The 16342-nt window shown below is 41.9% G+C and overlaps 1 protein-coding gene across 9 annotated transcripts in view; it reads right to left on the minus strand.

The window, feature by feature from the left end:
- The window catches only part of ANKS1B (ankyrin repeat and sterile alpha motif domain containing 1B), a 450635-nt gene that overhangs the window by 26311 nt on the left and 407982 nt on the right, over nt 1–16342 (minus strand). For 5 of the 9 annotated variants that reach the window (XM_076335281.1, XM_076335293.1, XM_076335268.1 and 2 more), the window contains 3 exons: nt 9719–9793; nt 4213–4341; nt 19–90 (listed from right to left, as the gene is read on the minus strand). In XM_076335281.1, coding sequence (XP_076191396.1) covers nt 19–90; nt 4213–4341; nt 9719–9793 — 276 coding nt within the window. The remainder of the gene's footprint in view (nt 1–18; nt 91–4212; nt 4342–9718; nt 9794–16342) is intronic. The other 4 variants (XM_076335320.1, XM_076335278.1, XM_076335327.1 and 1 more) reach the window with 2 other exon arrangements.

The following is a 16342-nucleotide window of genomic DNA, read 5'->3' on the forward strand; positions in this document are numbered from 1 at the left end:
GCAGGTTTACTAACTTACCCTCATCTTTGCACACGCATCCTGTGTTGACTCTGTGCCTCTTAACTCTTTTACCAGCATAGAACCTAAATACTAAAATAAAAATCAATTAAACTTTTTAACTAAAATTCCAGAACAGACAAACATCTGCAGAAATGCACTAAAAATGCCTGAAAACCCATAGTGGTAGCAGTCAACTTAATATATTGCTTTAGAGTTTTTTTACTCTGCAGTTCTCTGATAAATCATTTAAACCAGTGTGTTAATCAATCTATGAAACAGGAACGCACAGCAACAAGTGTACTGAATCAGATGGAGCCCTTTGAAACAATATCTGAAAGTCTTCTAGCTTATCACCTTAGTCACTCAAACAACAAGCAAGTACTACAGATTCCATCTTAAAAAAGTCATTTGATTAAAAAATGGAGAATCTGCTTTTTTTAGCTGCCATCTGCCAAACTCATATTGCTATGTGTGCAATCACGTAGATGTGAAGGCCAGCAGCGCTCTTAACCTCTGTGTACTCAATCTGTAACTAATTTATGTGCAAATAGCAGAGCCCGATGTCAGCAAACAAAGAAAATAAATCTGAACCGAAAACTAGTTTAAACCATTATTTCTTCCTAAGAAAAGGCTGACCCTGAACTATTATTTTGAAGCCTTTACTGATCTGAAGGAGGGCTGGGGTCCTAGCTCAGCTCGCTGAAAGCCACCGTGCTCTCAGAGGAGCCTGCTCGTCTCCGAGGGTACACAAGGCAAGGAGTGCCTCACTGACACATCCCATTTTCTACCTGCCTCTTCCTCACTACGTCACTTGCTGGCACGTGCAGTTTGAGCCCTCCTGCACCCTGACAGTAGGCTATGCTCCTCTGGATTTGTTCCTCTGGGGTCTCAGTACCTCTCTACACCATGTTTGAATGGCACTGCTCCTCCAGGGATGGAGCTGGCTGCATCATCCCTGCCGTTCTCGCCTAGCAGCGAGCAGTCTTGTTACTGCTAACAGGGCTGTGCGAGAGCCATGCTCTGCATTTCTCCTATAGATGCTACAGGCGTGTGCATTTGTGGATGCGCACATGTTTGTATAGATCTGCAAACAGGATGTTTCTGTATTTCTATATGGTGTCACACGCAAGTCTGGGTTAACTGGGGAAAGAGGACAGCAAGCCACCCCTCATCATCTCCTCCCCAGGCACAGAGATATCTCTTTTTGCATTCTCACTGCAGTGCAATGCCATGGCTTCTCTTAAGTCTTCAGTCCTAAGTGAGCAACACAAGAGCTGAAGACAAGTCATGCCACTGGTGAGAACGCGGTGAGTGCTGCTGGAGGAGAGAAAGTGCCGTGGGCAGGAGCCTCTTCCCAGAGGATGCTGCAGCCCACCACTGCTGCCTCACCCCTTTCATTCTACCACACTGACTCTCCTTGGAAACAGCCTAAGCTGACCCAACCAGATAGTGAACCAGCTTCATCTTAAACAAGAACCTATAAAAAAATAACTTCAGTTACAGCTGAACGCAAGCTGGAACTGAACAGAAAGTGTACTGGTTCAACTCTCTGGTGTCCTGACCTAAACTGAGATATTTTCTTTAAAGCCTTCAGTTCACACTGTGTACCACAGATGTCTCTGACCTGCAAGAAAACACATAAATATTTCAATGTAGACAGTAGCCAACATGGTATTTAGTGAGAAACACTTTACAGGGCATTATAAATGGAAGGGTGAGCAACACCAACACTAGCAGATAGCACAAGCAGAAAGGAACAAATGAAAGGCATTCCTGGAGGACTGCAGATCTAAAAGATTCATAAACCAAGCAGCTGCAACTCCAGCTGGGGGCTCGATGGTGACATGAAGCCCCCAAGGGCTTTGGGCATTAATTTGATGGGATGGCTTGATATCACCCTTGCAGAAGAGCAACGAATTTAAAGCAAGCTCTGAAATTAGAAAATTAACAAAAAGCATCTTGAGTTGAACTGTCTCTTTCTCCGGATCCTGCTGTCTGACACCTTTGGCATCCTTAGCCTTCTTTGGGAAGGAGGCAATTAATTTCTTCAAATTTTTTTATTTTATCGTTTTTTTTATAGACTACGGCACAACAAATTGGTATTTCCTTGAAAGCTACCAGTCGGTCAGGCATCAGGCAAAAAACAAGTGCTTTTGAGCTCATGGCAGAACAAGAGGAAGAAAGAGGAGATGGGCAGCTCCTGTCCCATCTGCACAGCAGCAAAAAGCCTCAGCTGCAGGCATTCAGAAATGCTTCCCAGGGTGAACTGTGGAATAGACAAATCACAGAGGTACTGTCCAATTTAGTTGTCAGAAAAATCTGAAATTCTAGGTGGGAAGTTTGCTTTTCTTTGACTTGCTGTACTTTTGGAAATGTTCCTCCTCAAAGACCCAGAGCATGTGGGAGTGACGCAGAGGACATCCAACAATTCAATTGAGCGATGTGCCATACAATGAAAGCTGCCCCCATTATAACTTCCAAGCCAGGGTTTTACTCTATAAAGCTGAGGTCAATACAGCTCAAGGAGCTGAGACAATGCAGTGACGCACGGTCCTTAGGAAAGGACGGTGTTTCCTTAATCACTAGTAACTTGGATATTCCTGGTCATCCCAACTTCATTTCTTTAATGATCCACACTCTTTCCAATCTACTACAAAGGTTACATCTGATTATGAATTTACTGCTGGATCAAGTAATGAGATAAGAGGCACTCTTGAGATAAACCTGTTCACTTTATTGGAAACTATGAAAAATATTTGAAGAACTAGAAATCACTAAGCTTCCTTTTCAATTTGAGGTGCTGCATAAGAAGGAGAGCAAGACTGAGAGCAGGCGAACTGGACCTTGACTGGGACTTGCTGAGGAAGGCAGAGGTTCTAGTCACTGTCCAGGGACAATCACTGCATTCATGGCAATTTCTACCCCATGAAGGTCTGATGAAGGATACAGACTTGCTCCAGCAAGACAGGCCTGTAACACCTCTTCTGTCCCTCCTCAGTGGGAGCCAAGCTCTCCCTCACCTGCACTGTCTCTAACTCCTACTTTTCTGGATATGACTTAAATCAGGTCCATCAGCCCTCAACTTTGCCCCAAAATGCTCCAGTGTCTGGTGAACAGAGCATTATCCTAAAAAGCACTAAGGATCCAAGCTTCTTGAGGTGAAGAGGATCTAAAACCCATGTCCTGGACAAGTGGTTAACCCCCAGCTATTATGCTAAAGGCACTACAACTACTGAGCCCCTGTCCTTTGTAAAATAAGTCAGCCTTGCTTCATTAGGTGGCCACCTCTGAAGAGGACACAGTGGTCTAGGAAGCACCTTCAGCAACTTTAACAGTGCTTTCCAGCAAAGTCAGAAGGGGAAATGTAAGAGTTTAAATAGCTGGGCTGAAGCACTTCTTCAGCTCACCAGAAGCACCAGCCCCCCAGCCCTGTTGCCGGGAACTCAAGGCTTCAGAAAAGTGTTTTTCATTTAAAAAACAAAGTCTTCCAATATGACTTTCTGTACTTCAGGAGACCTTCCTCTCCTTCACAAGCGTTTAAAACAGCCGAAGAACACTAATTGTCTTTAGCTGTAAAGGGAGGCTCTGTTTCTCCAGGGACGGAAAGTGGGAATTGGTTACAGCTATCAGGAGGTAAAAATAAATACTCCCTGCCCTGAAGGAACTGACTGCTACAGGTACTTCAAGTAGTCACCAATTTGGGAGAGGTTTGAATGTTCCCTTGTCCCATGGATGGAAAACACTGCTTCAGGACCCTGATCTCCATCTTCCCTAGCTTCCTTCCCCAAAAACAGGTGTATAAAATTCAGGCAAGGCAATACTTACTTTAAGTACTGTGTACACAGCATTAAGGTAGGCATGAAGATCCCATATTATGATTTATTATTTTTCCACAAGTACTAGACAGGGATTTGTGACAGATGAAAAGTACGGGTGTTTGCTCTCTCTGTCACTTCTACAACACTTAGCCACTTATTCAGTGTCATTTCTCTAACACTACTGCTACATGAACTGCAATATATCACAAAATTAATAGCAAAAAGTACTGTGCATCCTTGTTTCTCATTTATTACAATTACAGTATTTCAGAGGCAGTGGACAGTCTCATTAAAAGTGGCTGAAAAAATATAAATGAAAAAAAACAACAGTCTATCAAAACCTAAGATTAATATATCTACGCCAAATCAAACCACTAAATTTATCAACACTTACAAATGCTTTATAATCGCATGACTGGAAGATGAGTTTCTCTGGATGATGTTGCCAATATTGTACAGGCGTTGATGCTGTGGCTTCATTTGGAGGTCGCAAGGTAATTGAAGGCTCTCCCCAGTCTCCTGTCTGAAAATCACAGTTGTTGGAGATGTAAGAGAAGTTGCAGACAAATTCGCTATAAAGTAGCCCTCCATTGTTGTGCTCAATTAGCAATAATTTTTTTTCTACACATAGAGCCATGTTACTAAAATAAGGGAATACAACTCCTACAACATTTTTCATGATTTAATTTATAATACAAAGTCATCTACTGTAGTGTTTAATGAGGCTTTAATTAAATCTATTTGCTTTGAGAATAAAACCATTTGGCACTGGAAATGTTCCTTAAAAATAACTGTTTACAATACATATATGAGGATGAGAGCACTTGGAAAAAAATCATGAGATGCACAAAAATGCCATCCACAAATTCCGCTATGTGTTTGACAAGCTTTTCTACACAGTTAATGTCTTCCATTATCCAGCACATATAACCAATAACTAACTTTCCTAAATGGCTAAATAACTGAGACTTTGCTTTGATCTGAAGACTTATTATACATTCTTCAAATATATGAGGCATTCTTTAATCTCTTTATGAATATTTACTTTGATCACCTTCTCTTGATGTCTCACTGTAGAGTTACTAACATTGCCCTTCCACATTCATCATTCTCATTGATATAGGTGATTGCCTTCCTGAGCTGTCATCTCCCCTCTTTCCTCAAAGGCCTCAGAGAACATGGGTAGGACTGCAGTTTGCTGCCAAATCCCTTCACAGGACACTCTTCTCCCTTCCAAAAAGAGCCAACGCAGGCATTGGTACAGGAATGCCCCCAGCATGGCAATGCTGGTCTGGGTCTCACCTGCCATTGTGTATTTTCAAACATGGCTTTATTGGACCTGGACTGACCTCTGGGCCCTTGGGGGCTCCTTCCACCTTGCGCACCCATGCAAAAAAAAAAAAATTATTTTGAAGTTATTTATTTTTTAACTGTGATCTCTCCTACTTTTCGTTCACATGTGCCCACACTGCCCATGTCCTCAACACCAGTGATGCTGCCAAACCAGCGCCAGCTCACTTTAACTGAAAATGACCCATGGATGGGGTCCTCCTCCTCTTCCCAAGCCCTCTTCCCTCTGTCACCAGCCCCACTTCTCCCCTACCCTGTCTGGTCTGGTCTGTCTCTGAATTCCCCTCTCCTGCCCACTCTGTCTTTTGGGGATCAGATTTCTCCTTCCTGATCCTCCTTCTTCCCTTGCTTGTTCTCCCTCAAACTATTTTACCCTCTCCTATACAATTATTTCAATTTGGATTATGCTACTTCTTTCTTTACCTGCACTTATCTCTGTGTATTTTCTATGCATGTCATATTGTTAAAATATGTGTTGAAGCTGGCAAGGAATTGTCATCAGCATTTCACACAGAATATGGCTAGAAGCTAAGACTTTTAAAGCAAAAAGAAGTTAAGCATCAAAAACACATGAAAAAATTCTTATCCAAGACATTCAAAAGTCTGGCAAACTATCACATCCTGCTAATTAAATCAGGACAGAGTAAACAAAACAAGTACATCATTTTCATGTGTCACAAAATAATGAAATGACACACATTTGCACAACTCTGCAATGAAAAGCAAGAGATAAATCTGGAAACATCAACATTACGCTGCCGATATGGTAACTTCAAGCAAGTGAACATCATAAAACAAGTTGAACCTAGTTAATCTTGGCACTATTAGCACATCTACAAATTATACAGTATTGTAATTTCTGTTTTGCCTAGTTAAGTTGCCTATATGCTATGGATATGACTTCAACCTCAAATTTTGAAAGGAAAGCAGCAGGAGCAATTGCTCCAATTTTTGGCATTCTGTATCCACAGAAATGAATCCTTCTGACCATTAATGTGTAAAAAACCTTCTATCATATTTAATCTGAAATGGGAATTTGATTTCTTTAAGTAGCCGTTCTCCTTATAAAATAAGGTTTCAATCATATTACAAGGGGTAAGGATCTGCATCCTTACTAGTGGAGTTTGTATTTGACTACAAGAGAAGATGGATTGCACCCATCACAAATTCTCAGTGTGCTCAGCTGTCTCTCATGAACTGTTTAAGGCCATAGCTAACAGACCACTTGAAATAGTCCTTTTTTTTTTTTTCCTAATAAAGATACACTCCTGCATGTTCTGTGTAAGGAAGCAGATCTCAGGAGGTTCATCCTAGCCATTTAGCAAAAGGTTATTATGATGGAACAGGAGTAAATTCAGGACAGAGAAGCTATAAAAGTACATCTTTTGACCGCCGTTTTTTCCACCGAGGAAGCATGGGGATGGCCGTGAGGTAGGACCAGAATTTTTATGGAATAAATGACCCTGGGTAGTGCTCCAACCCTTTTGTTACGCTGGTCTGCAGGTGACTTTCCTCGCATGCAGAAAATGGACAGTACTGACAAATTAAGCAGGGTACCTAATGAGTGAAATGAGTACATCGTTTTACAGTTTGACTCCCTTTTACATGAAAGATATTAAAAACATGGTGAATCGCATTGTTTCTGTCTGTAAATGAAGGGCAGTAACAAGAGGAACAGTGATTACCTCTCATATTGGTTCAATTTTATAAAGGAGCTAGGAAGCAATAACCACGAGAAAATGAGAAATAATCTTCAACCAGGCTAATAAAACTAGTGTATGAGACACTTAGGGACTTTGTGGAGACCATTCATTTGTATCCATTAATTGCTCTATACATATATACAATCATCCTAGTACCTACTCCTTTTAAATTAGATAAAACAGAATTGATAAGATTGCTGTACATGTCTCTAGAATGATCTAAACACGCGATACAGCTGAGGTTAAGGGAACGCAGAGACACGGGATTTCTGCTGTTCCTGACAGACCACTGCACCTGAAGACCCTTCATGTATTTCAGTGTGTCTTGTAGAGGGAGCAGCTACTAAGAAAAGCTGCATAAAATTAAACATCATAGGTATAGATTACTATGATGGATGAAGACGACGTGTTATACATAGTGATAAAATTTTCTTTTGTAACTGTATCATAAGTGTTTTTTAATATTCAGCAGAAGTGGCTTCTGGTCTCCTTTCCTTTTGTTTCTTACCAAACTCCTTAGATTTTAAAACCATACTATTGCTAGGATTCATTACCTATTTAGACTGAGTTATAACAGGGTAGTCTCCAAAGCCCAGATCCATGAAGATGTTTAGAAGTGTAATTCCTATTACATATTCCCCATGCAATTTCCTTTCATTTTTTTCCTTTTTTTTTTTTTAAAGAGAAGAAAGGCTTTTAAACAAGATTTAGACAGCTAAATACTTTCATAAATCTGGGCCTAAAAACCTCTACAGGAAGGAAAGGAGCTCCTCAGCTGACTGACTCTAGTCAGATACTTAAATTCTGAGAGTTAGGATGTGATGATGGCAATTAACTTCAGGTAAAATAAAAAGTAGGAACATCTTTGACCTAGAGAAGACTTGAAACGACAAGTCTCAAGTCTGGGGTAGAAAAATAGGAATTACTAGTAGTTCTAAATCTGAGGAATTGGTGTGGAACAACTCATGGGTGATGTACTGAGATTCAGGACCTTCATAAGCACCTAAAACACTTTCAAGCAGTATAGAAATGTTCATAAATGGCCGTGCAGGACTAACTGTAATGTTTGATTTAATTTAAAAAAATAGATATGATAGGATAAGGACTTTCTGGTTTGAAGATTTAATTTGCAATTATAAGAAACAATCAAACATTTAAGCTTATGTATTTTTTATGACACAATACACGTATCGAGATTTTTATCTCTGATGAAGTAGAAAGGCAAGAGATAATTTATTCCTCATCTAACTTTACAGCTCATCAGACAGCCATGCAGTTTATCACATGGTTTTTGCTGTACTGCCTGTGTTTTAGTATTCTAACCTCCCCATGCCTTTAACCAGTGCCTTTCCACTTTCTGGCCTCAGTCACCTTGAGAAAGAAGATTTTTTGCTCCACATTTTGCAGATAAAGAATTTACAATCACAAAACGGTCTCAAGTCGGGTGCCAGAGTGGTAAAGATTCAATCCTTTTACAGTGACAACTTTTAACCATAAAGGTCATAGCCTTAAAGGCCAATATCTCATGCTCTTGCAGTGCTTCATAACCCTGAAAATGGGCAGATGCACACTTCTCAGTGCTCTAGAAAGGATCAGATGCTTGATGTCAAATGAGCTACAGAAGCAGATTACTGCTATTAGGTAATTTTTTACAATTATTGCACATTTTTGTATCTCATCCCATTCTCTGAAACTGTATTTGACTCAGATTAAAGGCACCTGGATGCAGAGGTAGTCATGGGTAAGAAGTAATCTCAATACAACTTCTATAAAACCTAACATCTGCCTCATCTTTTTATAAAAATGTCAAGTTAAAACCCCTCCATGCTACAGGGGAAAAAAAAAAAAAAAAGGCCTGGTTTTGAGTGGCTTGAAGGTAGTCATTTTTAACAAGGACCACATCTTATAACTTTTCACCTGTTAAAGCCTCATGCCTAGTTATGGTAATGTGCATTAGTCACCATGACAACAATAAATTTGAGCACACATAGATACAACGCTTCTGGCTGAAAAACTAATAATTTTCTCCCTGTAAGAATTTTAAGTGTTCTGTGGACCAGCCAAATCCTCATTATTTGCTTACATTTTAATTCCTAGAGTGAGAGAAGTTTTTTTAGCTCCTTATATCTTTGGCTTTTGAAATAATGGAAAGAGGTTTGTGGCGTACTTACATTTTACAAGCTTCTAAAACTCGGTAGCCAAAATGGCCCCTCTCTGGCAGAAATGCTCCAAGAAGACAGTTATATGACAGAAATCAGGAGAAATCTACAGCTCCTCTGAAATACTATGCTTAGTGAAATCTGAATGACTGGCTGTCGTCCTTACCACGCTGCAATACGGATCACCAGGTTTGCTCTCATGTGCACAGCAGATGTGCCTCTGTCACAGAAGTGATGAAAATTCAGAGCACCATCAGCGTTACCTCTAATTACCCAAAAGGGCCTCTGCAAACACGGTGTGCTCCTCAGCTAGGCAAAGCCTATAGATTAACACAGAAAGGGCAGCACAACACATTGTGGGGGTGAAACTGTGCAAACGGAGCTGTTTACACGGTTTCTTGCTTTGGAAAAGTGTGCAAACAAAAGCATCAGGAACAGAAGTCAAAGCTCCCCCTGAGCGAGACTGCTGCTGGCAATCCCCCCCACGTCCTGTATGTACACCATACAGCCAACAGATGCTAACCACACGGCATGATACACGAATGCGCGCACACATAATCCCAAAAGAGGGCGGACAAGTTGCGAACTTTTTTTGTCATTTCAGCGACGTGACACCCGTAGATAACACCACGGCAACAGACTGTACATTCATAGAGTGACAACATAGCCATTTATCACTGTATCTTACATTATGAACCTGATGAATCGATGAGAAAGGATATCCTGCATTCTGGTTGGTCCAGATCTCACAGACAGAGGACTGCTAATATAAACAGAAAACTACATCTCATCTTGTAAATATTAATGCACCGCAACTGCCAAAAGGCAAGAATAATTAAGAAAAGGCTTGCAATAACATTAAAGAAGGAAGTAAAACAGCTGTTAAAAGTAATTTTTTATTTATTTGCTGGCAAAATATTTTTGGACTGACTGGAAGGAAACATAGCTTATTCAGAGACTTTAGAAGAGGTTTCAAACTGTGAGTACAAGAAAACAATTTAGTCAGAAGTGCTGGCGATGTAAAAAGATAAAGTTATGCAGGCATAAACAGAAAATGCAGAGAGCAGAAGAAATATTGGTTACTTTCAGTTTTTGGCAGGGAAGTTTGAAGTCAACATCCCAATTAAGTGTGAGATTTAAATCTCTCTCTGTTGGAGACTTTCTCAGAGAGAGAGGAAGGGAAAAATCTGGCAATACAGTCAACAGGAAAAATACGTTTTCTTTGTAACGATTACCAGAAAAGAATTCATTGCAATTAAGTGAAGCAGTTGCCCACCATCTCCTTCCAACAACAGTTCCTTTGCAGACAAGGATACAGATAATATTACCTTTGGTATTGACCATGACTCCGCTGTATAAATGAAAGGTTTTAGTCTCCCTTCTACGCTATTTTACAGATAGTCTGTAGTAGCAAAGCAAAGTAAGCATATTGTAGCATCTCTAGCAAAAGCAACAGAACTAGGCAAGCATAGCATTCACCAGCATCTTTTACATATTTCCTTGTTTGGACACTCATCAAGAAAGCATCTGTGACACCTCAGCAAAAGCTAAGATAACATTTTACAGTAGCCAGGCAACTAAAACAAAGCATCAGACGTAGGATCTGCCCACAGTATCTTCGGCAGGCAGAAACAAAAGGCAATAAACACGCATGAAAAATGCAACTGCAGCATCCAGAATAGACAGCAATTAATATATCAGTAATTTAAGAACAGCGAGAATGTGCATTGCTGGTTCTTGGCAGCAGCAGCAGCAGCAGGAATTTAGCACCGATGCTTAAAACGACCCAAAGAAGTGCAACTCCTCTTAGAAATACGGCTCTTGCTCTTACCTTTTGCAGCCTGAAACCTGGCTGCCTGGCTGGTGACAGACTAGGTTATCACTTCTGGTTACTGTCAGGGCAGGCTGGCATCTTCTGGACTGACTACCGAGCACTGCCAGACAGGCTGGTGGCTGCCTAATGTTGTTAATTGTCCCTTATTTCCTTAATGATTTGAAATGCATGTGCACACATCCCTTCCCCCAGCTTCAGTAATTCTTAAACTTTCCTGTATCTGCTTAATTTCTTCTCCCCATCTTGTTTTCGAAGTTATTTGCTCCTCCTTTGTGATGCGCAGGGCTCTACATGTTGATAGCATTAGCTAATACAAATTTTGACTTTGTTTCACAGTCTTCTACCTCATCCTCTGCAACTTGCTACAAAACAGTCCTCCTCCATGTGATGAACGTGTACTCTCAGTGTGAGGCCAGTAGCAAACACCGCTCCAGCTACTTCTGCTGTGCCATTATTAGGACGTTGCACTGGTTGGCACTAAGGACCTTTTTTTTCTGTATGTCAAGCAAACTGTCTTCTGGATGCTCCGGCCATACCCATCACCGTGATGCCTACGTTTGTTTGGCTGGGGAGGATTCCTGAATGGGAATCCATGGCAGGAGGTTGTGCTTCTCCTTTTCAAGAGAAGAGTAAAAGAGAAGGCATTTCCACGCCAGCGCAGCATCCCCAAGCATCTGGTAATCACAAAAACATACTGCAGTGCTATTTGGACACACTTGCTGAGGTCCTGAAAGGAGTAAGATAAGGCAGCATGGTACTGTACGCTAGCAGATGTTTTATTTCTCCCTGGCGCTAGTGGTGCTGGTATGGGGTTGCCGTGATGCTGTCATATCGTACAGCCAGTTCTCACCATCTTGGTATTCTGCAGACGAAGGTGTATCCTTAAATCCTACCCCTCCTGAGGACTTGCCTTTAGGGAGTGGTGTGGTGCCTCGGCCAGATCAGCCGGGAGCTGGGGCCTGTCCCCGCACAGCAGAGGTGTGTGGGGCTCTCCTGGCAGCGCTGCCTCAGCCGCAGAGTGGCACAGCTGCTGCGCTGACATGGCGATGCTGCAATAGTGGCCCTACCGTGCTGCAGCATGTAAACGCATAAATACACCAGATACGTCTATCGTCTGCTTTGGTGCTAACTCAGGAACAGGTAACATGACACTGCAGCAACGGTGTATGCAAGCTTTAAGTTTCACCATTTTAAAAAAGGGCAGGGAATCAATCCTTTCTTACACACGCTAATGGTACCCACCCTGCCCCTCCCTCCCCAGCTCATCTTCTCCGAAACATAAACTCACAGGTTAGCGCACTCCCCCAAGAGTTGGGAGCTCTCAATTTGGTGCCGTCCTCTGGGAGAATTCACACCTATGTATTTCACCTTCCTCTTTCACAGGTTAAAGCAGCAGAAGATAGGCTGTCTTCAACCCCTTTTATAAATGAAGGGAAGCCCTTCTTACTATTTTTAATTCTTTGGAGAAAGAAGAGTGCTTAAAAGCAGATGTTTGGAGCACCCACCTGCAAGAGGCAAGTTCTGGGTCCAGGTCTCTGCTCCAAGGACTGTTCAAGTGAACTGCCCCCATCACACAGACCTACCTCCAGAATTAAAGGTTTGGAAGACCTGGGATTAAGCTATATCATCTTTAAATACAGGTGACTTGGTTTATTAAATCAATGATAAATCAAGCGGACCAGCAGAGACCGAGAATTTCCCACAACCGTATGAATGCCCAGTCAGAAGGGCAGCAGTGCAAAACTCATTACTCAGTTCTGCACTCTTTAATGTTTGAATGACTAAGGTACTGAAATGCAGTACTGAAGGAACAATAATTTTACAGAAGGTAATGAATTCAAATTCACAAACCAACCTTTTCCTTGCACCACTGTAAAAATATTTAGCATTTACTATATACATATTTTATGTCTTCAAAGTGCTGAAATTTTTTAATGAATTCTGAAATCCCCAGGAGAAATACTTAAAGTTGCATAGCCCCGTGCTGAAGAGGAAGGAACCAAGGAAAGGAAAAAGGTTAAATGAGTGTCTGAGGCCAGAAAATAGGCAGTAGGAGGGAGAATTGGGATTAGGCTTCAAACACGCATAATTTTCAGCTCCCAAAACATATGCCCTCAAAAAGAAGGAAAATAATTCAATCTGTGCATGCACTTCCACCATAATAAACACAAATACACTTGGGTACTTAATACCACTGACACAGTTTCTGTGAAAAAGAGTTTAACAAAGAACATTTTCCTAAGTAATATGGTAAAGAGAAGCAAAAAAATAGCATCAGTTATTGCCTGATTAGTATGAAACATGCGCTTATCTCATTCTTCCCAAAAGATAAATGCATACGAGTAACATCGCCACAAGAATCTGCTATCATGATACCACATTTTTGTGACAGCTATAGACGTCCCATGCATAAAAGATTTCCCTGCCTAGTCACTGTGGGACACAACTCTGATGTGCAGGAGGGGCAAAGGAAGGGGGAAAGGGAATGGCCTGCACACCTCCTGCCATCTGCTACCCATGATACAGGTGGCTGGTTAATGGTGTGAGAGGGAGGGAGGCGAGGGTCCATGTTACTGGCTCTCCACTCATCCATCTCCCTTCCCTTCCCAGCAATTGCAGGTCTGCAATGGTCTCCTAATCACTTCATGACTGTCTTTTAAAATAATTAAGGACATTTTCACTTCTCCTATTTATTTAACTTAACCTGCTTGATTTCAAGAAAACACATTCACTATTTCTTATTCTTCTTGCTAACTTTCTCTGTGACAGAAAACAATAGGGTATAATTACTTCAGACACCTGTTGTAAAGTCAGTAACCAATCATGTTACAAAGTGTTTGCACATTTCCACCTGCTTCAAGTCTTTCTAATTACTCATATTTACTGGAAAATCTGTAGGACAGTACATATACAGGTCTTCAAGGTCGTGGGCTGTGTTGGAGAGAACTTAAGTATTTCATAAGGTGAACAAAATTATCTAAGAAGAACTTACTTTAGGCTTCATCCCTATAGACATGGAAGACTTGGTTGAAAATTGGGGGGGGGGGGTTTGATAAGTTGGACAGGGCTCTGAGCAACCTGATCTAGTGGAAGATGTCCCTGCCCACAGCAGGGGGGCTGGACTAGATGACCTTTAGAGGTTCCTTCCAACCCAACTATTCTATGATTCTATAATCTGAAGACAGAAAGTAACTCTACTGAAAGTGATCACAAACCATAAAATTGATCACGGAAATTATATACTTTCTAAGGAGAAGAAAGGAGGAAAGCAACAGAAAAGAATACATGGACAGCATATGCAGAAGGAATAGGAGCTGGGTGGAAGGCAGTCCTGATGTATTCAGCACAGCTCAATGAACTTCATTCGATAGCTCTTTAGGAGATGTCAAAGATTTACCTAAAGTAGGAGCAATTATCCTTGGAAAGTCATAGAACATACTGAAGGGACCAAAGAAGGGCTAAAGGAATATTTAAGATGGGAGAAAAGGAAGATTTGGAAAGTTATAGCCAGCCTAACTGCAGGGACCAGCAAGTTACTAGAAAAACTGTTTAAAAATCCAGTCACCATCCCCTAGTCCTCATGGACTATGAGACCTTCTGACTTTGCTCCTGGCCACCTGAAATAAACACTTAGGAATATGTGCACATATCTGCATAGATCTATATCTATGGAGGATAACAAAGAAAAAGCATGATCTTGCCTGCCATGTGTTACCCGACAGAGCTTCTAGGGGCCAAGAAAAACTCAAGATGTTTATAATGAGGTTGTTCAGTATGAATCACCTCAGAACAAATTTCCTTCCTTTGTTGGAAAACTGGCTGACTAAATCAGCAGCCGCAAAGAGAAGCCCAGCAGAACTTGGACACCGATGGTGCGACTCCTGATGCAGTGACACATGACGTGCCCCATACACAAACTAGCTTCAGTCAAAATGCAGTGGTTGCACGAGAAGTTGAAATGCACATTTAGAGAATAATTATTGGTATTGAAGCACAAGTGGACTGGAACACACCAAGGGAATCTGCAATGACCTGCTCCATGCTGTGGCTTGGAGGAGAGCTCAGGCTCTCTGGGGAGGATCCAGGAGTCAAGGACTTCCCAGAACAGGGTAAGAACTGAAAATGGATTTGATGAACTACAGAAATCAGTCAGGTGAAATTCAGTAAGACAAGAGTAGTCCTTGGGAAAGTAAGATTAAATAAATAAATAGCAAATTAAATAAATAAAATAGCAAATAAATTAGAAGAGCAATTTAACAGGGAGGTGGGGAGAGGACACAAAAAGTTTTGGAAGTTTTAATATACTTCAAATTAAATACAGTGGTCTTGCAAAAGAATAAGCAAATAAATCACAGGATAATTCAAGTTGGAAGGGAGCTCAAGAAGTTTCCATTCCAACCCCAGATCAAAGCAGGATCAGCTGTGAGATGAGACCAGGTTGCTCAGGGCTTCATCAAACCAGGTCTTGAAAACCTCCAAGGACAGAGACTGGACAGCCTCTGTGAGCAACCTGTCCCCCGCCTTGCCTGTCCTCCTGGGGAGGAAGTTTCTCTTGCCATCCTGTCAGCACCTTTCCTCTTTCAGTTTTTGTACCCAAAGTTGCCTTTTCTCCAGCCAGCCCTGGTCCCCCAGCCTCTCCTCAGCGGGCAAGTGCTCCAGCCCTAACCATTTTGGCGGCCCTTCACTGAACTCCCCTCTCCTAAATAAAAAAGGAGGTATTTAATAAAAGTAGCGTATTGTAACACATGGGAAGGAACTTCTGTGCCATACGCAGCCACCACCAAGGTCTCATATGGGGCAGCATCCAGTTTTAGCCACTGCACTTCAAGGAGGATGGAGGCATACTGAGGGAATCCAGGAGAGAGTAACAACAACAAACAGAAGTCTAGAAAACACCAAGGCATGGCCCTGGTTAGGTAAATGTGGGTCCCCAGTGGTCTGGTCACCCCTGAGCTGGTCTGAGAAGTTTGTTGGTGCCTCCTGATTTTCTGCTGCCTTCTCCACCTCTCCCCAGCAAGGCTCGCCCTCTCTCACACTTCCACATCACAGAGCCGGTGCATGGGGAGAAGAGGAGCTGCTGAACATAACCTCTGGGCTTATTGCCCCGCTGCCTCTTCTGCTGTCTCACTGCAGGGCTGAGCCTCGGGAAATTGCTCCCATCCCCTGGCACTGCAGCCCCAGCGAGGCGCAGAGGGAAGGAGAGAAACAGCAGCAAACCCCGCTCCCTCCGATGCACATTATCTAACTCGCTAACTATAATTCAGTCTAGCTCCAGAAATGAGGAGAATTTTGGATCAAATCCCAGAAAAATCACTCTTGGCATGGCAAACAATCTTTAAAGGTGCAAGAGCTGAAAGAAACAAATTAAAATCGGATGAATGGGGCTGTCTGGCCCCTTTTGTGCTCATCACTCCAAATGTTTTAGGACCGTGGGAGAGCAGTTGTGCTGTCTCAATAGATGTTGCTTTCCTGAATGTT

Source organism: Aptenodytes patagonicus, chromosome 1, assembly GCF_965638725.1.
Source record: "Aptenodytes patagonicus chromosome 1, bAptPat1.pri.cur, whole genome shotgun sequence".
Lineage (NCBI taxonomy): Eukaryota > Metazoa > Chordata > Aves > Sphenisciformes > Spheniscidae > Aptenodytes > Aptenodytes patagonicus.